Source organism: Ceratotherium simum, chromosome 17 (genome assembly GCF_057802395.1).
Source record: "Ceratotherium simum simum isolate JZ-2026a chromosome 17, ASM5780239v1, whole genome shotgun sequence".
NCBI classification, from domain to species: Eukaryota; Metazoa; Chordata; class Mammalia; order Perissodactyla; family Rhinocerotidae; genus Ceratotherium; species Ceratotherium simum.
Genome location: NC_141916.1, coordinates 37,011,444 through 37,034,911, shown reverse-complemented (window position 1 = coordinate 37,034,911; position 23,468 = coordinate 37,011,444). Strand labels below are relative to the sequence as shown.

The 23,468-nt window shown below is 42.3% G+C and overlaps 1 protein-coding gene across 7 annotated transcripts in view; it reads right to left on the bottom strand.

Annotated features, from left to right (window-relative positions):
* BCAT1 (branched chain amino acid transaminase 1) overlaps positions 1–23,468 on the bottom strand; it is a 102,448-nt gene that overhangs the window by 64,070 nt on the left and 14,910 nt on the right. For 3 of the 7 annotated variants that reach the window (XM_087442672.1, XM_087442671.1, XM_004435457.3), the window contains exons 1-2: positions 6,297–6,530; positions 5,146–5,217 (exon numbers count right to left, since the gene is read on the bottom strand). The exons of 1 other annotated variant lie outside the window; for it this stretch is intronic. In XM_087442672.1, coding sequence (XP_087298798.1) covers positions 5,146–5,217; positions 6,297–6,515 — 291 coding nt within the window. In that variant the 5' untranslated portion in view covers positions 6,516–6,530. Of the gene's footprint in view, positions 1–5,145; positions 5,218–5,290; positions 5,655–6,296; positions 6,567–23,468 lie in introns of those variants that run through there. 3 more of the 7 variants (XM_087442670.1, XM_087442674.1, XM_087442673.1) reach the window with 3 other exon arrangements.

Genomic DNA, 23,468 nt, shown 5'->3' with positions numbered 1-23,468 from the left:
TTTATTTTAAAAATGCTACTGTAAAGAGGGAAAGAAAAATGAAAAGTAAAAAATTCCCAACTATAACCCTGGCAACCACATTCCCACTTACCAGAGATGACTTCTGCTACAAATTCATTGTGCAATTTTCTTATATTTTCTTTGCATCTTTATTACTTTCAAGGTCATTTATCATCCTCACAACATTCTTCCAACCCTCAGTTTCCCATATCAATCACTGAATTGAGACAGCTGTACTTTCAAGTATGTCTTTAATAAATCTGATTCCTCAATTTCTACTACCCCCTTAGTAGGCAATATCCGGTATCTCTTCCCTATCCCTCATGAACATAACCACAGGCTTGATCATGATCTTCAATGTCCATGGACAGCTAAATGGCTACAGATTCAAGTCCAAATATTATAACCCAAAAATCAAGGATCCCAAGTATGGCACTAACTTCCTTTTTCAATTCTACCTCTCACTAAGGTTCTTCACAAACCTTTTACTTATCAGTTAGCAATGCATGCAGCTGCAAGAAAATAAAAAAAACAAATAGGAGTTTGTCTCACAGGGCAAGTCTGGAGGAGCCAGGCCTGGGAGCACCCCATGGTGTCAAGGCTCCGTGATATTCTCGGCCTTGTCTCTTCAGGGTCAAAAGAAGACTGCTAGAGCTGTAGCTTTTGCTTTAATGACCTAATCAAGGTCCAAAGAAAGAGGAGGAAAAGGACAATACCAGACAAATCTGTTCCCTTTGATAACAAAATTTTCCCAAAAATTCCCTTATGCAATGGTTAGAAATGCATCCCTCTAGCTGCAAGGGAGGCTGAGAATGCAAGTTTGTCACCCAGGGCTGGTCAGAGAACTACAAACAAAATCAGGGTTCTGTTAACAAGGAACGTGGGTGGGGCTGTATTTTGGGTACACGTTACCCAGTGCCTGAACACTCACGAGCCCCTAAGCATCCTTGTTTACATGCCTTTGTCTAACATGGAAGGAGAGATGGAAGGACTACAACTTGGTGACACACGCCTTCCCCCCCTCACCTCTTTTTCATCTTGTCATTTCCTCCACTTGTAACACTGGATATGTGGTGCCCCAAGTTTATCCAAACTCCCTTCTTTCTTCCTCCAGCAATAAGTGTGGAGAGTGTAGCATCCCATCGGGCTGAGTAATCTGGGGGTATTCTCAGCTTTTCACACTGCCTGCACTTGCTTTACTCACTGCTCTTACAACCCCTCTATCTAGACAGCTCATCCTCCAAAACGCTTGGTTTGGCTCCATAAAATCCTTTTAATTGACTTGAACAATTCGGAATGGGAGTCATTGCTCTTTATTACGTTGGCTTAACTCCCATTTAGCGCAGTAACTATTTTATATATATATATATATATATATAAAATATGTCTGATTATGTTTTTTTTTTTTAATTTTATTTATTTATTTATTTCCCCCTAAGCCACAGTAGATAGTCGTATGTCATAGCTGCACATCCCTCCAGTCGCTGCATGTGGGACGCGGCCCCAGCATGGCCGGAGAGGCGGTGCGTCAGTGCGCGCCCGGGACCCGAACCGAGGCCACCAGCAGCGGAGCACGCGCACTCAACCGCCAAGCCACGGGGCCGGCCCTGATTATGTTCTAAACGTCACTAAACTTGGATTAATCTTCACGGTTTTGGATATCTCAACATAATATACTGCTATGGATTTTATAAAAAACACTTGTACTTAACTATATTTCATAAAAGATCTTTTTATTGTTGCTGTTACTACAAACCCTTAAAGAATCAACTTTAAGAATGATCATGGCCCAGTATAACTTTTACCTTTCTGAACTCTCTCCTTCAAATACCTCTGGGACCATCCACAGTGACCCCCTGGCCCTGAGAGATCAAGTTGGTTAACGTCAAAGCAGAGAAATAGAAAAGGTGTTTTTATGCTCAGCTTAGAGCTCCTGCAATTACAACAGGCTAATACTAGTTAAGTTTCTGGAAATTGAATATAAATTATTAAATTACCAGGCATTAGTCCTATTTCAGTAAACTACTAGATCCTTTTATAAAACATGCGATTTCTTAAAGATATGAATAGAAACCCTCTAACTTTCTAATTTGTAGGTAAGGATTGCCCTATATGCAGTTTTTCACAGTAATGCACAATTGGGTGGTTTCAGAATTTCATCAAGAACTCTAATTTCCTTTATTTGAAAAAACTTCTGCAATTCTGGAAACTAAAAATAACAGCTTTTAACCCAAGCTCAAAGAGAAACTACCTAAGAATACTAAACCTAAACCATTAGGTGATACAGTTGAATGAAGTTAAAAAGTAAACAAACAATATTAACTGAAGGTATGTGACTGGTTTTGAGTAGATACAAAATGTAGTTCTAAGGGAAAAAAATCATTGTCATAAAAGAAACAAATGTTATAAACAATTTTTATCAGTGTTCTATAGAAACCATTTTCCTTTTCCACATTTCCTTTCCAAAAATGGCTAAAAATAACAGTATTTGTAAAATGATACATTCTCCTGCATAATTAATCTCTTTCTGATGCTCCACGCTCTCTGATGACTTCTAAGTCAGGATGTTTCATACCATATGCTTGTGGAAGAATTCGGAAGGCCACAATGACTGGCTTGTGAAATGACAAGAAATATTGACAAAAACAGGGCACATTAAAAACAACAGTTTCCTGGGGCCGGCCCCGTGGCTTAGTGGTTAAGTGCGAGCGCTCCGCTGCTGGCGGCCGGGGTTTGCATCCCGGGCGCGCAGTGACGCACGGCTTCTCTGGCCATGCTGAGGCCACGTCCTACATACACCAACTAGAAGGATGTGCAGTTATGACATACAACTATCTACTGGGGCTTTGGGGGGGGAAAAAACAAATAAATAAAATTTATTAAAAAAAAAAACAAAAAAACAACAGTTTCCTAACTCAAAATGCGTGGTTGGCTTAACCATTTGCTTTGAAATGGGGAAGCCCGTAGCAGACTAGTGCAACTTGGTTGACAGCACCTGAGGTCTGTGTTAGCCTCCATTCAGACATCTTTTGCTCACCACTCAATATCGCCCCTATCCTTCAGCGCCTTGGCCAACACTTAAACTTTCAAAGACTATGCCTGCACTACAACTGTATCAGAAGGTGCATAACTTTGTTCTGCAAGGAGTGCATTTTTCTTACTCTATTTGGAAAGCCTAAGGTGCTACATTCATTACCTTTTAGAGACACTCTTAAAATCTAATGGGGAGGAATGAAGAGGAGAATTACAGGTTTGGAGCGTTGCATTCTGTGGAGAGCTGTAAAACAAGGAGAATTGGAAGAAATGGATAGCTGACCTCTTTGAGAAAAGAAGATGCTGGAGTTCACAGAAAGATTCTGTGGGATACCCCAGGAATTAGGCACTTCGTGGCTGGGCCCTTTTGGAAAAAACTGCATCCTCACTTTAAACTGACAGCGTCAAAATGGGGAAAGGGATACAATATGAAAACTATCCATGAGAAACCCAAAAGGCAGTCTGAAAGTTATAAATGGGGCAAATCAAGAAAGAGATAGAAAAATGTGTCAAAGCAAAGATGGTCCTAGAAAACCCAACCTTCTTCTCCCACGAATTATCAATTTCATTTTTCATTTGCCTCATCACATATGCCCTGTGAATACAACCATCATTACAACGCCTGCTTTCATATGTAAATACCTGAGTGCAGAATGCCAATACACCTCCCCTTTAACTAAACCAATATATAGAAATCTGTTAACAAATAAAGATTATTTACATGAGAAATTCTTCACTTTGCAAAAATTCTTCTTTATGTATAAAAGTATAAAGGTCTTTTAGGAAAAATTGTTTTCATACCCTTTAAGGAATGTACCTACTGTATAAAATGGCCCTGAGAGATTATCAAGTAGAAGTCCCTTTTATCTCATTCTTTCTAGGACCCATATCTCAATATTAAGTCCCCAAAATGTATCAGAGCTTGGTCTTCATAGACTAGCAGAGCAGATTAGATCAACTATAGGGCTACAGAAAGTATCTTTAAAGGACCAGGGGGCCGGCCCCGTGGCTTAGCGGTTAAGTGCGCGCGCTCTGCTGCTGGCGGCCTGGGTTCGGATCCGGGAGCACACTGACGCACCACTTCTCCGGCCATGCTGAGGCCGTGTCCCACATACAGCAACTAGAAGGATGTGCAGCTATGACATACAACTATCTACTGGGGCTTTGGGGGAAAAAATAAATAAATAAATAAAATTATAAAGGACCAGGAATATTACAGACAAAGAAAATTCACAAACTTATTTTAGTGAGTAAATTATTATAGTCTATGATATTTTGGGTTTTAAAAAGTCCTGAGAGCTGAGACCTTATCTTCAATTTGTCTTCCAAATTTCCAACTTCTAGCACAGTCCCTGGCACATAGTAAGAGCTGTGTGTGTGTGAAACTGATGAGTCAAGTTGCACTCTCTCTCTGAACCCTGCCAGGATGTGTGCTCATTAGGATACTTTGGGCAATGGATGACAATTGACTATAACTGAAACAGGCAGCAGGAGAGGAGAAGGAGGCATAAAGAGAAGCAAAAACCTCCATGGTTGGGGTGGGGGGAGAGGTGGAGATAATGATTTACAGAGAAAATAATAATACACCTTACACTTGTATTTTTATGATCTTCAAAATACTTTTACAAGATTCTTTTTCATTTGCTCCTCACTATTCCGCTGTGAAGCATGGGATTATTTAATACATAAACCCCATAACTCAGAGAGGAAAGAAGGAAATACAACACGGTTACTGTAAAATGTTAGGTGCTGCCTCAAGAGAAAAATCATGAGTTTAACTTTTTCCACAAGCAGAGGGAAGGGTTATACTTATTATACAATCAGATAAACCTCTAAGGTGAATATTCACAAACTGATTATTTTCTACGAAAAATGTATGATTCATGAAATAAAATAAGCAATTAACTGCCAGGTAATTTTAGATCTGATGAATCGACTACTGCTCTCCAAATGATGTTTGCCCCTAAGAGTAGAATTTAAAATGCACGGCAGCATATCTATCTACACTACTGTATAACCCAGACAGTGAGAATTGCCCGAAATCTCAACAAGAAATGGATTTATTCGGTCGAATTGTTGTTTCATTTAACCTCTGGCAAATAAATAACTTACCTTAAAAGTCCCCACCACCTCTCTTGATCCTGCTTGTCCGGCACATGCCGCGGAGCATCCATTATCGCAGTCCTTAAAGGAGAATTAAATCAATTCAGTAAAACCAGGTGGGTACCTGGGGCCTGGGGTAATCAATCTCACTCACCATTACACCCTGTGCTCCGCTCCGACACTCAAGCGAGCAGGAAAAGGAGGATCAAACCCCCGGGAGCGAACCCCAAACCCGAGCGCCCGTGGAGTGCTGCCCTTCGCTTTCTACCCCGCCTGAGGTCGCGGCTGTTTTTGTCCTCCACCGCCGGCTCAGGGCAGACTGGTTACATTCTTGGTTCGCCCTACAGAGCCAGGGTTCACCAGCAAAGAACAAGAAGGTAATTGTCTCCCTTATGTCCCGAGTAAATAGTCTCGACTAGGGTTTTAAACCGTTTATAGAAAAACCTCCGGGGCGCGCTCAGCCGCGTGGTCCTTCCTGTCAATCACTGGCGCACAATAGCAAGCCTGGAAAAGGGATGGGGACGAGAGTGAACCATTTTCTCCACGGGCAGGGTCTTCCGACGCAGGCGCGAGGACACCAAACCCCGCACATTAAGGACAAAACCTCAGGGAATTAGGGGGTAATTTAAGAGAATGGAAGCGGGACAAATTGGAAAAAGGTGCCGACATTAAAAAAAAAAAAACAAAAACAAACCACGAGCCTAATCCGCTAAATAACTAGGAAAGAGAGCGGGAAAAAAGGGATCCAAGGAGGCAGAAGGCTGCGGTCAAAATATTTTGGGGTGGGGAAGGCAGGCGGGATGTGGCTGTCGGTTCTGGCAGCCCTGAAACTCCGCTCCTGCTCCTGCTCCTGCCCCAAAGCGGCTGCCATGGCGACCCTCACTGCCCGGGTCGCGGTCCGCGCCGCGCTCTGAAGCGGGTCACCCGCGGGGCGGTAGACCCGGCCGGCGGGGGCCTCTCCGAGGCGAGTTCGCAGGCTGGGACTCTAGATTTCGGGCCGGGCTGCGGAAAGAGGAGATGCCTCGTGGAGGCGGAAAGGCGGTGCAAGGCGAAGCACGATGGTGCAGGAAACCGCAGCAACGCGCCCGGCCGGGCCCGCCGGCTTCCGAGACCCGAGGTCCAATCCGCCCCCCTTCCGCAAACACCCGCGGGCGGGGTACCTGGTGGGCGAGGGCCGCGGCGGCGCGGAGCGGGCGGGCCATGGGGAGGCTCCCGGAGCGCGGGGCTGCGGACAGCGGCGGCGGCACGCAGCGCACGGCTGGACCCGAGGCGGGGCGGCGCGGCCAAGCACCGGCGCACGGACGCGGCGGCGCGGGCGGCCACCGCCCGGGGCCCCGCGCCAGGGCCAGGCGCAGGCAACCACGTAGCCCCTCCAGCATCCCTGGGGGAGGAGCCTCCAGCCGTCTGGACCCTCTCGTTCTTCAGTCGGAAAAGCCAAAGCAGTAGTCGCTGCCAACCAGGCTCAGGCTGGGGCACGAGAGTGCGCGCCACCAGCGAGCGCCTTTCCAAGGGCAGGCACTTGAGCATCCTTATTTACCAAACTCCCGGGCCCGGAAACGCCCCTCCGGCCAGGCGAAGGCAACCTCGGGGAAATCGATTTACATTAGGACAGATTTGCCGTCGACAGACCGATAAAAGGCAGTTTCTGCCCGAGAGTTTGCAGCCGGATTGGCAGTTGTGCCTGGCCTCTTGTCTGCCACGGATTCCCACGTGCAAACTGAAGAGGAAGACCGTGAATCTGGGTTTTAGGTTTCTTTGCGCCACCTACCCAAATCAGGTTTGTAACTCGGGGTGTTGAGGGGCTACCAGGCTCACATTCCCTAAGAGCTGTTTCTGCTCAAAGACCTCGATGCCACCTAGACCCATCCATTCATCATTTTCAGGCAAAACAGACCATCAAGAGCTCCCAATGGAACTGTTTCTACAGTTTTCTGATGTAGGCCTGTAATAGCAATATTAGAAAGAGGGCCGGGAAGGTGATGTTTGAACCACTACCCGAGTTAGAAAGGGAAAAGGAAGATTGTCACAGCTGTTGTCTCCTCTGGTGTGTTCTCCCCGGGGCAATGTCAGCCTAAATAAGAGCCTTCTCAGCTTTTAAATTAATAGGAAGTGGTGACTTGGGCAGAGTGGATCTTGGAAAGGGAGGAGGGCAGCTTATTCTGGGTAAGAGTGGTTAAATCTGGCCTGGTTTACAATTGATTTCATACAGCCCTAAAGACAATATAGCTCTAATCTTATCAACTCAGAGAGCAACATTCACTTCTGCCTTCCTCCTTCACCTTCATACAAGGCACAGAAAAGCCTCTTATACTGGGGCGGAGTCCTAATCTCCAAAGACATACAGCCCAGACAGATCAAGTGCCATCAAAGAGTGGCGAGTGTCGCTGGAAACCCCGATTTTTTTTATTAAAAATCAGATTTTAAAACTGAAAAAAAAAAAAAAAAAGTACAGACTAAGTAAACTCTAGGGCTGCCAGTTTGAGACCAGTGCCCAAAGCTTAAGAACAAGAAATCCTTAGTTGAAGAATTATAAACAATTTATTTGCATTGGAAAGGCTGCTTTAAATGTCTACACCAGGCAGTCGTTGAAAGCTTGTTATTGTCTTAAAGGTAGCCACTACACAACTCCAATTTTCTTGCTATTTTAAATGTTACCCATAAATCCTCCCTTTTCAGTCAAGAAAGCATATATAATACAAGAATGGTGTTATTAAAGAATTACCAGTGTCAGCTACACCTTTTCTCCCTTTCAGAGCCAAACTGTGTGAAAGTCCATCTGTATTAACTGCTTCTATTTCCTCCCCCTTCCAGTGACTATAATTTGACTTCTGTCCAGTTATTCCACCTAAACAAGGTTCTTATTATCCTACATTCTGCTCAACCCAATGATTTCGCTTCCTGTGCATTTTCATGGCTGCCCCTATATGCTGATGACTCCCAAATGTATATATTTTTAAGTTCACCTCTCTCCTGAGCAGTAAATATTTATAGTCAAAAATCTATCTAAAATATTTATTATATATTATTGGGTATGTGACATTTGTGAAAGCACTAGGCTAGGTGCTGAGGATGCAATGGGAGCATACCTCCATCCTATTATCATGCATTGCCTCCAGCCAGATAGAAAAGAGTGTTAACTAATCCTACAAATGTAAAATTGCAAATATAACTAGTGCTACCTGTGCTTTAAGAGCCTCTAGGAATGCAACTGACTCAGAAACGCCTGGAAGGGCTTTCCAGCAAGGGATCCTTGAGCAGAGATCTGGAGGATAACAAGGAAGAAGGGATGAAGAACTTTCATCTGGAATGAAAGTGAGTTCCAGGCCAAGAGGATATCTCTAAGGGAAGGAATGTGGTGCTTACAAGGGACTAAAAGAGAGCCAGCTCACTCCAGGGTGACACGGGCAACTGGCCAAGCATGTAGTGTCTTATAGAGAGAGTTAAAGGATAAGTTCCCCCCAGGCAGCATGACTGTCATATAGATATAAAATAAACTTGTATTATAGAGTTTCTTTAACTCATTTAATGAAGTTATGAGGCAAATGTTAAACTGGTTCAAAGAACAGACCCTTGTCTGGGTTAGGAATAGTGAACTGAATTTGCAAATGGACATAAAACTGGCTTCTTCCACAGTAAGGGAAAGAATTGAACCCTGATCTTCAGAATTTATTTGCAAAAAATTATTTTGCATTTCTATCAGTTATCTGTAAAATAATTCAAAAACAATGAAACAATGTAAAAACACGACGAAAAGGCCCATGGAATCCCAAGAACAAGAAAAACCTTTGAAAGGATTGGGTAGGGAATGGAGGTGGAGGGTGACAGGCTGGATGTGCACTCCGGCTGCAGTCTGGAGATTGGAGAAGGACCTGGGTGGAGAGGAATGGACTCATGGGGAAGCTATTACAGAGCCCACGTATGAGATGATCCCATTAATAGTTGGACTTGGCTGGTGGTGGGTGATACAGATGGAGAGAAGCAACCAGATTTCAGCAATCTTTAGATAGAATGGATATGAGAAGGAACAAGGGAGAGAGAGGTGCCAAGGAAGGCTCCTTGGATTCTGGCTTGCTTCTCTGGTTGGCGATATTCACCAAGAAAAATGGAACCCTGGAGCATGATGTGGTTTGAGGGGACAAGCAGAAGTCTGGTTTGGGACCTATTGAGTTCTGAGGTACCTCTGAGATTGGCTGTTAGGCATATGCCTATCTGAAGCTGAAATGAGAGGTCTGGATTAGAAGTAAACGTTTGATGAGTCACTGGCACATGGGTGGTAACTGAAGCTATGGGTGTGAATGAGAAGGTCATATATGTGCCTTGGTTTTCTCATCTGTAAAATGGGACAGTAGCAATACTTCATGTTTGCCAATTGGGATAGATTATTGTAACATGTGAATTGCTTAGAATCTTGCCTGGTAAATCTTAATCTCTCAATAAATGTAGGTGATGATCATTTATCACAGTTGGCAAACATTTTCTTAAAGGGCCAGATAGTAAATATTTTAGGCTTTGCGGGCCATGTGTTCTCTGCTGCAGCTACTCAGATCTGACACTGTATCACAAAAGCAGCTGTAGACAATATGTAAAAGAATGAGCATGGCCGTGTTCCCATAAAACTGTATTTACAAAAACAGGACAGAGTGGATTTGGCTTGTGGGCTGTTGGTTGCTGACCCCTACTCTATGCAGCTGCCTAGCTAGAAACAGAAGGGTCATCCATCAGACAACCAAGTGATCACCAATGTCTATACATTCTAGCTGCAAATATCCTGACAGTTGCCATTTCTCCAGCCATCTTACCCCCCTCCTAGGACCAAACAGCTTCCAAGAAGCTTCTCTGCCTCCAGCCTTGCTACCTTTTAAGCCATTCTTAGCATGGCAACCAGAGAAATCGTCTCAAAATGCAAATCTAAACCTATCTCTTCCTGGTTGAAAAATCTTTGAGGCTTTACATCACCCCTATGACAAAATATTTTAGCAAGCTCCCCTACTCATGCCAAATTCTGTCTCCTGCCCCTGACTCTCCAGCTCTCCTTTTGCTACGCTCCCTCTCTCCAGCCACACATTTAACTTACTTCAGTCCTTCTTTTTGTTATCAGGCCTTCCCACAGCTGTCCATCACTTGAAATGCTCCTCTGCCGGTGCCTGGCTCTCTCATCCGTCCTTTCCTAGTTTATATGGCACTTCCTCAGGGAGACATCCCTGGACACTTTCTAGGCTACGATGCTTCCCTCTGCTGTTTATTTCCATAAATTCTTTCCACTTCAAAATAACTGTCATACTTTATTCTAATTATTTGATTAATATTGCTCCAATTTTTGTGTGTATGTGTGTGTGAGGAAGACCAGCCCTGAGCTAACATCCGTTGCCAATCCTCCTTTCCTGCTGAGAAAGATCGGCCCTGGGCTAACATCCATGCCCATCTTCCTCTACTTTATATGGGACGCTGCCGCAGCATGGCTTGACAAGCAGTGCGTCGGTGAGCGCCTGGGATCCTAACCTGCAAACCCTGGGCTGCTGAAGCGGAGTGTGCGTACTTAACCACTTGTCCCACCGGGCCGGCCCCATATCTAGCATTTCAAGTGTTTCTTTTTTTAATGTAAAGTTTGTAAAAAAAAAAAAAAAAAGAAAAAAATTCATATATATATATGTATATATATAAAGCTCAGTTTGGTCCATAAAACAAACTGCACCCCTATTATTTACATGCTTTCTGCTTGGCATTGGGAAGACAAAGATGGATGAGGCACAGCTCTTACCTGCCCTGAGAAACCCCCATCTCACGACTCTGGAAAGGTGAGCCATAAAGAAATCTTGACAAAAGAATTCTCATTTGGGCTTATTTAATGCCAAGTCCCCTTCCACCAAGTAGAATGAACAATTCTCTGTAGCATGTATGTAGTTACTGTATCGGTTTCTTTGAACTGCTGTAACAAAGTACCATAAACCAGGTGGCTTAAAACCATAGAAACTTATTCTCTCACAGTTCTGGAGGCTAGGTGTGGGCAGGGCCAAGCTTCCTTTGAAACGTGTAGGGAGGGGAGAATCCTCGTGTCTTCCAGCTTCTGGTAACACCAGGTGTTCCTTGGCTTGCAGCTGCAGCACTTCAAGTGCTAAAAGGAGACCACAGGTGTCCCCCTTTGTGTATCTGTTCTCCAGTCATATTGGATCAAGGGCCCCTCCTAATTCAGTTTGACCTTATTTTAACTTGATTACATCTGCAAAGACCGTATTTCCAAATAAGATCACATTCACAGGGACTGGAGTTTGGCACTTCAACATATCTTTCGGGGGGACACAATTCAACCCTAAACAGTTGTCAATCTGCAAAAACAGAAACCAGTTTAAGAGGCAAAGCATTTATTTGGGATCAAGAATTGCAATTTGGGAAGCACAAATTCAGGTAGAAACCCAATAGTGTCCCGATTAGGGACTCAGGGTTTTTATGGGGAAAAGGGAGGAAGATGAGGTAAGTTGTATTAAAGAAGAGTTCATTGGTGCTAGATGAGGTAAGGCTAGGTTTGTACTACACAGGTGGACTTGAGTTTCAGTCATCAGGCAAAAGGCTAGACTTGGACTTCATTGATTGGTTAGCAATTCAGTCATCAGCAAAGTCCAATTTCATCAGTCCTTACAAACAGGATATTCTTGTCCTTACTGACTTCTTGGAATGTTGGTGGTTTGGTCCAGTTTGGAAGATAAAGAAAAGAGGGCAATTCTTCTGAAATGGCTGCTCTGTCTCTATTTTAGTATGGCTCTACTCACCTCATCTTTCACATTTCCCCTTTTGATCAAGATCTTTCTCTGAAAGCATCACTATCAAACACTGGAAAGTATTGCTGATCAGCCATCAAAGCATCATTGGTCCCTCATGGCCAGGAATGCTCATTCCTGGTATGTCATGTCCCACGTAGGAGGGAAAGTGGTTTTCTTAGGAGCCTTTAGACCACATTTGAGTGACAAGAGTGCCAGAGCAGAGGAAGGCTCTACCATCAAGTTCTTTTCAGGGTAAACTTCTGCAGCTCCTTGAAGTTACTCATGTGAAGTTTCATAAGCCTTAGTAATCATTTCAAAGTACTGGGTGACCATTATCTGAGCGGTGTTTTTGTAACATGAGCTATGCAGAGGAGACAAGTTTTTACAACAATGAGAATTCCTATGATAACAACAACAAAAAATGCTAAATCCAAATTGGAGAACAGACCTGAACTAGGAGGCAATGCCTGAGGGCAGCCAGCTAAAGAGATCAAAGAACCACAGGATGTCGGTGGGCACTGCATGTAACCATTCAGCTTGTGCCTGAATTCTGTCTAGCTTTTATCCAAGTAAAACAAGAGGTATTTACAACAGTTATAAATGTTACCTCTTAAATCTCTGGAGGTTTGATTCGTTAGGCAAGAAGGTCTAGACACTTAGCACAAGGAATTAGGGGAGGAATGGTGTAGAGATTGCTAATTAAATGTACTAAAGGATTCTCAAGATTTGTGTACAGGATGAGGCTTCTGATGACAAACCCAACAGTGAGGAAGATTTCCCCCTTTTGTAATAGATTGGGAGGCACAGATAAGAGTATTGTCTTTCTAAGAAAGAGAGGAGAAAATAAGGTCATGTTATATAATTTCTTACCCAGTTCAGTTTTATGATCTGAAAGTTTATCAGAAACCTGTATTCTAGAGTTAAGTGTCAGAATCCTTTCCATGAATCTCTCTGAAGATGAAACATTTTTGCAAAAGCATCAGAGTAGAACGATAACTATCTATAGATGACAAAAGACTTAACATCATAATGCAATTAACAAAGAAACTTGGTTATTTTTATGACACACGTTTTAAGATGACTAGAATTATGACTGATAACATTATACCAAGACATATTAGAATTTTAGGAATTTTATATAATTTTTAGAAAACATATTCATAACATTCACCCACATAATATAACCTAAGGAGGTTTATCACCATTTATTTGACAATTCTTCCCATATGATTTAACATACCAAATAAGTCTAATTAGTTTGATATCTCCGTTTCAAGTCAATTTGATCACAAGGTATGTGATCTTACCTACAATTCTAACTTGTTCCAGTGGCTCCAAATTTCATGATTGTACACTCCATTAGTAAAAATTTTAGCATATGTGGCAGCTTGTATTTTCCAAAGATGGCAACAACATTATCTTCCATTACATGTGCTCTTCTGCTCAACCCTATCACAAGGTGGAGTTTATTTTCCCCATCCTTTTGAATCTGGGTGGGCCCTGTGAGTGTTCTGACCAGTAGAATATGGCAGAAATGTAGAAGTGATGCTGTTCCAATTCTAGACATACACTTTAACTGGCCTGGCGGCTTCTGCTTCCTTCCTCTTAGAAGGTTCTTGGGACTCCCTCACTTGGAACCCAGCCATAATGCTTTAAGAAGCCCACACCACATGGAGAGGCCATGTGCAGAGTCACTAGTCGACAGTCCCAGATGAGCTCCCAGCCACCATCCATCAACAACTCCCAGCCATGTGAGTGGATGTCTTGAATATCCGGCCCTGTTGAGCCTTCAGATAACTGATTGAAACCACTTGAGAAACCCCAGGTTAAAACTACCCTGCTGATGGGCTGGCCCCGTGGTGTAGCGGTTAAGTGGGGGCAATCTGCTGCTGGCGGCCTGGGTTCAGATCCCGGGCACACGCCGACGCACAGCTTGTCAGGCCATGCTTTAGTGGCGTCCCGTATAAAGTGGAGGAAGATGGGCACAGATGTTAGCCCAGGGCCAGTCTTCCTCAGCAAAAAAAAAAGAGGAGGATTGGCATGGATGTTAGCTCAGGGCTGATCTTCCTCACAAAAAAATAAATAAATAAATAAATAAAAAAGCTACCCTGCTGAGCCCACACAATCTACAGACCATGAGAGATAATCATACATTGTTGTTTTAAGCCACAAAGTTTTGGGGTGGTTGGTGATATAGCAATGTTAACCCAAACAGCACACAAGCCTAACATATGTTTACTTAGTTATTTATGAAAATAACCTAATATATAATGTCATACACAAAAATAGGAATAAAAAAGATGAGATAAACATGAAATAATTAGCATTTTAAAATATCTCCCTGATTATGGTTGTTTTCTTGTACCATCCTTGGCTAAAGGCCCAATATACACAAAGGCCAAGTAATCATTAACGACAGTAGACATAAATCCCTTTTAAACCTTCTTCTTGATGATACCAAAATTTTGTGGCCCACTCCTTGCCAGTTCTGATTAAATCACTGATATTTTTATCTTGGAATATGGATAACGGAGAATTGGTCATAAGAATTGGAAAAATATTAGCTGTCTCGTTTTTGCTATTTTCTTGTTTTTATATTACTAATATGTTCTTTATTCTGGTTTTATGCTTTTAATTTTTTGTGTTTGTTTTGTTTTGTTTGCAGAAATCTTTTAAAGCCAGTTGTTGCTTTTGCAAGGATTACCAATTAACAGTGGCTGACATAATCTGTAAATCTCCTTCACCAGGCTCATAAATTACCACAATCACAGCTTACTGCAAAGGGTAAATGTGTGAGTCTGCACAAGTGACCCCTCCAAACAGTGTTGCTGTCCTTCCCCTTCCCTCAGGACACTGCTCGAAGTTTGTGACAGTGTCTGACAGACTGAGCAGAGGGTGCCCATGTCAACCTATGTGAGTTAAGTATAAGTACAATTTAATTTTTTCCTCTATGTTAGAGAAAACATAAATATAATCAATGTTTCTGACACCCTGGTCCCTGGTGGTCTCTGTTGCACATCCCAGGTGCACACACTCCACCTTGAAGCTACTGGGCTCAAAGGGTAGGCTCCTGAGCTCAGTCTGTGGGGTTCTGCATGTTTTGGAACTGCCTGTCGGGATTCTCTCTTGCTTTATCTCTCCCTTCCTGACCTTCCCCTCTCCCTTATTTGCATTTCCCATTTTCCTTTGTACACAGAAGAAACCCTTAGAGTGGCAAGTCTCCAGGTCATCTTGAAGTACTCTAAAAAAAGGAGTGACAGACGGACAGAGAAACAGACACCTGAAGATTCTAGATAGATTAGAAATTTCATTTCATCTTTGGTAACAGTTAAGCTTCTAATTTTGCTTCTTACAGAAACAGAATCACATACCAACTTCTGAGAGGGAGAAACTAATCCTAATTAAATGAGGTTTGTTCTGTAAAACCCAGAGTATTATATCCTGAATTGCTTTAGAGGACATTGTGTTTCACACCAGAGTCCATGAGTAGCTGCTCTGCTCTAGTTAATCTGCTTTGAGGAAATGAACAGCGAAAAGAAAAGGCATCGGGCCACAACCAAGGCTGATCTATTAAGTTTTATTCATGATTAACTGCATTATTTACAGCAGAATCCACAACATATCCCCAATAAGGGAAACTAATTTTAATAAGTACGTGGTAAATAGGAAAAAATGAGAAGTAGTTGATGATTGACAATGAGCAAAAGGTATGAACCCAAGGAAAATTAGGTATTTTGGAATACAGTAACCTTTTGGAAAAAGTTAATGAAAATGCTTTTCTTGTGAGTGTGATACATGTTCAAGAAAATATAAAATGCTAACTTCTTTCTGGATGTCCCTTTTGCTCTAAGATGTGCCAGTCTCTGTCAGAAGTAAATATGGCGTTTATTACCCCTCCTCTGTGAGATCCTTCCAAGTACATCTACAACAGAGATATAGATGGGATGAGAGAGTTCATCAAAGCTTTCTCTGGTAAAAATGCCAAGGACACGCCTTATATCGTCATTCTGGCATGCTTTTTATAAACCTCAAATACTCTAATTTTAATATGGAGAGATAAGGCATGGAGCCCTGCCAAGTATCTGTCACTGAGTTGAAATAAGGGCCTGCCATCTTCAATGTTCTTCGCTGGCCCTGATGATTCATAGACCAGGGTAGGGTTGGGGGATGGAAGCAGTGAGGTCTTTAAACAAAACTTGTCATTGCTCCCCTTGCTTCCATCTTTAACATAGTCTGAATACAGACTACTGCAATGTACACCACAACTTCCTGTTTCTAATGCCATCCTCTACCCTGAGGAGAGAAACAGCAACAAGACAGACATGAAGCTGCCAGTGGGTTGATGGTAACATGATTAGAGGAGGTTTTACCAACGCAATAATATGAGCGATCCATTTCTTTATGCCCTAGTGGTTTTGGCAGCTCGCTGGACAATTTGAAGTGAATGAAAGAAAAGCTTTTCTTTTGTTGAGTGGGAGAAGGGCCATTGTGAAAGGGGAGGTGGGAAAAGAGAATTGGCAAGATGCTTCCTCCTGGGATGTTTTCCTGCAGGCAAGGCTTGGGAAAGCCTTAAACAAAGGTTGAGAACCTGGAAGCTGCCTGGCTTCCTGACACTTGTCTGTCCTGTATACTGCTTTGGAAAGTCTTCCTGTCCCCCAGAGGCATGAGTCCTGCAGGCTGCAGACGCTAGTTTAAACTGACATTTCCTACAGCAGGTATGGCCCTTGATAATGGCCCTGCTTGTTGAGGCAGCAGTCTCCTCCTGTCTGGGCGGTGACTTCATTCTCTTTTGGATTTCCAGTGCTTAGTGAACAGCCAGGCAAATGTGGGACCCTCAGAAAATATTTTCTGAATAAATTGATTGAATGGTTAAATCCATCATGTTTTTGTGGAAATTAAAAATTGATATGATGGATGTTAACTAATTTATTGTAATCAAAAAAAATTGGTAGATGAGCTGATATATTTTACACATACACACACACACACACACACACGAGGAAAGAGGGAGAGAGCAGAAAACAGATATTTATATAAACTCAATTATGTTAGGCATAAAAGAATCAAAAATAGATTTTCAATAGGGTCATGTATTCAGGCTCTGTGTCATAGACATATTGAAACTTACTAAAACTGCCTTTATCTATTTATAAGATATTTTGCCGATCCCTTCTAACTTCCACACGTTTCTGGATGGTCCCCTTGGAACTTTCTCTGAATCTTATGAAGCCATGAGTTCTGAGTTCATTACAAGATTCTATTTCAAGCTCTAGCTCCGTTATCTAGTAGACATATGACCTTGGGCAATCACCTAATTTCTCTAAACCTCACATCAATATCTCTGATCCTCAGCAACCTTCCTTATAGAGGTAAAAGGGAAATATGTAAGTTAGAGCATTTTACAAACTACCAAACAGAACACGTCACAGTTGTTTCTTTGTTCTAACATAAGGTTATCCAGCTTATAAGGAGACCCTATGAGGCAGCGGTGAAGCACACAGACTCTGGAGCGACAGTGCCAGATTCAATAGCTTTGCAGGTTTAATCTAGTTACTTAACCTCTCTGTGCCTCAATTTTTCCATTTGCGAAATGCTATTAATAACAGAGATTTCGTGAAGACTAAATGAGATAATTCACATAAAGCCTGTGCTGGTACCCAGTAAGCTCTCAATCTATGCTAGTTATACTTACTGCAGTGAAGATTCATATTGAATCTGAAGGTCTTTGAGAAAATTTGGCCTCTGTGAAACTTGAATTATTTATAATTTTAGAGAAGAAAGGACCCACAGATACTTCACCTCTCTATAAACTGAACCTTGTGGCATGGCTTCCTTAGAACCCTGCGGCCCGGCTGAGAAGTGGTGGTTTGACCTTAGATGCTCCATAAATCCTCTTGGCAAACTGACCACTCCATGTGGCCGGCACTTCTACCGTTGTACCAAGAGGTCCACTGGCTTTTTAGCCTTTCCTCAGATTACTGGGGCAACATACAGAAAAAGCAGTTTTCCACTGGGGTTCCTTCGATGTTTGGATTTAATACAGTCCTCAAGTGAGTTAAAACTCACTTCCTTAAAAAGTCTGGTTAACTTATTTCTCTACTTTTAAAAATTGGTATGGAAGATCTTTCTCACTGATGATGATGGCATACATTTTTTTCCCACCGTAAGTAAGCCTGATATATGACAGTCTCAGTCTACAAATCAGATATATCATAGGGTTTCTTTTTTTTTTTTAAGATTTTATTTATTTATTTTATTTCCCCCTAAAGCCCCAGTAGATAGTTGTATGTCATAGCTGCACATCCTTCTAGTTGCCGTATGTGGGACGCGGCCTCAGCATGGCAGGAGAAGCGGTTCGCGCCCGGGATCCGAACCTGGGTCAACAGCAGCGGAGCGCGCGCCCTTAACCGCTAGGCCACGGGGCCGGCCCCTGTACTACGTATTCTAATGGCAGAAAGTTACAGAAGTGAGGAAGGGGCATGGAGTGGATGTAGAGAGGAACTTCACGGTTTATGAGGTTGTAACTAACGGAAGCTATTAAAACAAAATGTACCAAGGATATATCATAAATCTTCACTCCCTCTACAATTATTTTTCTTACAAAGTTTATCCTTTAGTTGCCTTGAGGTAGAAGGAATGCTGAATGTCTCATTAAATAATACAAAGATCTCCAAGGTATGTGATATCTCTTATGATCAAGAGAGCAAACAACTGAGAATGCATACCGACAGGTATATAACACGCCTCAACGCCACAAGCACCACACTGCCTGAAAGCTTACTCTACAGATTGCCAGGTACGCATCAAAGGAAAGCATGAAGAAAAGAAAAGAAAAGGAAAACCGTCTTAGTCTGTTCAGCCTGCTATAAAAAAATACCACAGATTGGGGAGCTTGTAAACAACAAACATTTATTTCTCACAGTTCTGGAGGCTGGAAGTCAGGCTCATGGCTCCAGCATGGCCAAGTGAGGGCCCTCTTTCCAGCTGCACACTTCTCATTGTGTCCTCACATGGTGAAAGGGGCAAGAGATTTCTCTGTAGCCTCTTTTTATAAGGCACTAATCCCAGTCATAGGGAATTAGTCACCTCCCAAAGGCCCCACATCCTAATACCATCACCTTTGGGGGTTAGGATTCAACATGTGAATTTGGAGGGGGAGGCACATTCAGACCATAAAAAACTCCCAGATTATTTCATATGTGTTAGGTGATGTACACACACATTTTATTGACAGAACCAGGGGTCCTTATAAGCTAGCATGTGAACCTGTTGTTCCCATCGAATGAGTCATCAAAGATTTGAGAGTTAATTTATTTGAGTGGATGTGTCAGTGTTTTTCTGACAAAAAGACATGAGCGCACACACACACATACACACACACAAGACGTTCTTTATATAAACAGCTAACATACTCTATAATAACAACCACCCTCTATTGAACACATCCTACACCAGGCCCTTAGTTCCATACACATTTCATACTCACAACAACACTATAAGGTAAATATTATTATTATTATAGACCCCATTTTACAGATGAGAAAATTGGAAGAGGTGTGACGATTTGCTAGGATACCTCACAGGACTCAGTGCTCACAGCTACAATTTATTACAGGATCAAAAAGGAAAGAAGGCGGGGCCGGCCCGGTGGCGCAAGCGGTTAAGTGTGCGCGCTCCACTGCGGCGGCCCGGGGTTCGCCGGTTCGGATCCCGGGCACGCACCAACACACTGCTTGTCAGGCCATGCTGTGGTGGCGTCCCGTATAAAGTGGAGGAAGATGGGCATGGATGTTAGCCCAGGGCCAGTCTTCTTCAGCAAAAAAAAAAAAAAAAAAAAAGAGGAGGATTGGCAGATGTTAGCACAGGGCTGATCTCACAAAAAAAAAAAAAAAAAAAGGAAAGAGGGCAAAATGAGCAAAGGGAAAAGGCATGTGGGACAAAGTCCAGAGGAAACCAGGCACAGGCTTCTAAGAGTCCTCTCCTAGCAGAGTCACACAGGATGCACTTCACTCCTTCAGGAGCAAGTTTCGACAACACGTGTGAAATGTCGTCAACAAGGGAAGCTCATTAGACTCAGTGCCCAGGGTTTTTATTGGTGGGCTGATCATGTAGGCACCTTCTACCTAGCACATACCAAAATTTCAGACTCCCAGAAGGAAAGCAGAAGATCAGCAGGAACCACATTGTTTGTACAAAGAGTTTAGGCACAGTAAGCCATTCTTATCAGGGAACTGTGGGAACCCACTGGAAATCCAAGTTCCCAGCCACCTGCCAAGGGCCGGCCTTGCAAGCAGACCTTTCCAAGGCTAGCAATCTTAGGCTTACTTAGTTACCTCTTTTCTGCACAGGAGTAGACTGAGAGGCCCGATCAACTGTAGAGGAGCAGAAGATAGGGGCTGTCATTGAGGGCAAGAGACACAAAGTATTTAAGTGCATTTCTTATGTTAACTTTAGAGATAACCAAACTGGGTATCAGGAATTTTAATTGCCTTGACCAAAGTAACACACCTAGAAAGAGACAGAGCTCGTGCTAGAACCCAGGCCTTTAGACCACACAGGGCACTTAATGGATATTAAAGTAGAAAGTAGAGACATCTATCTCTGCAATCGATGAGGATCCTGATCAATTTGTTTAATTTTTACTCATTCACTGTAAGATTTTATTACAAAGAACAAACAAGAAAATACAAGTTGATTTTGCACCGGGAGCTTTTTGCTCCGCGTGACGGCATGATTAGAGCACTAGACATTTTCAATCAGGTATGTTGGTAATTTACTTTCTCATTTCCTCTCTTCTAGATTGAGGAGACCACTTATTGCCATTAATTTATTGAAAAATATTGTAAGTCTTAATAACTTGTAAGAAAATAGCAATAACAAATTCTAATGAGAGAGGAGGGGGAGAAAGGGAAACCTCTTCTTTACAGAGAATGCTAGCTGTTGGAAGCTGAGAATGATATAATTAGATCAGTCAAGGGATGCTTGGGTCATCAGATGAAAGGTTGTTGGAGAATGGGATATTCACAGTCTCAAAGTATGCCACCAATTACATATTAATCAAAAAGGGGGAAATGTCCCTTTACAAGGCAGAGAGATGGTGGCCATAACCTTCAGCAAGTGATCAAACTTAACGTGACCAATGGAGGTACCAACAAACATTGTGTGTCTCCTGATGTGAGACAATGAGGGGTATACAATCTCACCTCGAGAGGTTTAACCTAAATCTAATAAAGAAAAAACTAGACAAATCCAAAATATGGCACGTCCTAGAAGAAACTGGCCTGAATTCTTCAAAACAATGTCACAAAAAAACAACAGCAGTAAAGAGATAGGGATAGTTCTAGATTAAAAGAGACTAAAGAGGGGGTGGCCCAGTGGTGTAGTGGTTAAATTCGTGCACTCTGCTTTGGCGGTCCGGGGTTCGCAGTTTCGGATCCTGGGCACGGGCATACACACTGCTCGTCAAGTCATGCTGTGGCAGCGTCCCACATACAAAATAGAGGAAGATTGGCACAGATGTCTGCTCAGGGACAATCTTCCTTAAGCAAAAAGAGGAAGGTTGGCAACAGATGTCAGCTCAGGGCCAATCTTCCTCACCAAAAAAAAGAGAGACTAAAGAGACATAACAATCAAATGCAATGTGTAAACAAAACAAATTAACACAAAGCTCTAAAAGACATTTTAAGGCCAACTGGAAAAATTAGTATATGGACTAGATATGAGGTGATCTTACTGCATAAATATTAATTTTCCTAAGTGTGCTATTAGGATAATGTCCCTTTTCTTTTCTTTTTTTTTTTTTGGTGAGGAAGATTAACCCTGAGCTAACATCTGTTGCCAATCTTCCTCTTTTTGCTGAGGAAGATTGGCCCTGGGCTAAGATCCGTGCCCATCGTCCTCTACTTTACACGGGACGCTGCTACAGCATGGTTTGACAAGCAGTGCGTTGGTCGGCACCCGGGATCCAAACCTGCGAAGCCTGGGCCACCGAAGCGGAGCTCATGAACTTAACCGCTACGCCACTGGGCTGGCCCCAGAGAATGTCCCTTTTCGTGGGACATTAAGTATTTAGTTGAAAAGCATCATCACAGCTGGAATTTATTTTTATATTATTCAGCACTTGAGAGAAAGATACAGCATATGAAAAGGTTAACCATTGATCAATCTAAATAAAGGGCATACAGGTGTTTTTTGAAATATTCTTTCACGTCTACAGTAAGTGTGATAGTTAATTTTATGTGTCAACTTGGCTAGGCTATGATGCCCAATTGTTTGGTCCAACATAAGTCTAGATATTGCTGTTAAGGTATTTTTTAGATGTGATTAATATTTTATTAAGTAGACTTTGAGTAAAACAGTATTCTCCATAACGTGGTCGGGCTGCATCAAATCAGTTGAGGCCTTAAGAGAAAAAGACTGAAGTTTCCAGAAAATGAAAGCATTTAGTCTCAAGACGGCAACATAGGGCCGGCCCCGTGGCTTAGCGGTTAAGTGCGCGTACTCTGCTGCTGGCATCCCGGGTTCGGATCCCAGGTGCACACTGACGCACCGCTTCTCCGGCCATGCTGAGGCCACATCCCATGTACAGCAACTAGAAGGATGTGAAACTATGATGTACAACTATCTACTGGGGCTTTGGGGGAAAATAAATAAATAAATAAAATTATTAAAAAAAAAAAAAAAGACTGCAACATAGAAACCCTGCTTGAGTTTGTAGCCTGCCTGGTCTGCCCTGCAAATTTCGGGTCAGGGCTATGACATCAACTCATCAGAATTTCCAGCCTGCAAGCTCGCCGTACAGATTTTGGTCTTGCCAGCCCCCACAATCATGTGAGCCAAATCCTTAACATAAATCTCTCTCTCCATATATGTTCTATTGGTTCTGTTTCTCTGGAGAGCCCTGCCTAATACAGCAGGTTATATATCTAAATATCCTCCAAATAAAAAGTTGTGGAGAAATTATATAAAAATTTCTATATATATCCATATAGAAATATTTATATATAATAAAATATATAAATATAATTTATTATAAATGTAATGTATTTATGTATAAATATTTATATATAGAATTTATATGTATAAATGTATAAAATATATGTAAAATATATATAGTTATACATATATATAAAATTTCTCACTTGTCTGTAAAATGTGGAACAGAATAACTGAAAACCACATGGAACCTCCAAACCCCATTTCAACTCTGAGTTATAATCTTTTATCCATGAAACAAGATATTTCATCCAGGAAACAAGAACATGATGTTATTTTAAAAATCATTAGAGAATTTTAAAAGCTCTTAGAAATATGAAGGCTAAATTTTTTCTTTTTGATGAGGAAGATTAGCTCTGAGCTAACATCTGTTGCCAATCTTCCTTTTTGTTTTTGTTTTTTTTTTTTGCTGAGGAAGATTGACCCTGGGCTAACATCCATGCCCATCTTCCTCTACTTTATATGTGGGACACCTGCCACAGCATGGCTTGACAAGCGGTGCCTCAGTCCACACCCAGGATCCAAGTCTGCGAACCCTGGGCCATTGAGGCAGAGCACATGAACTTAACCACTATGCCACCA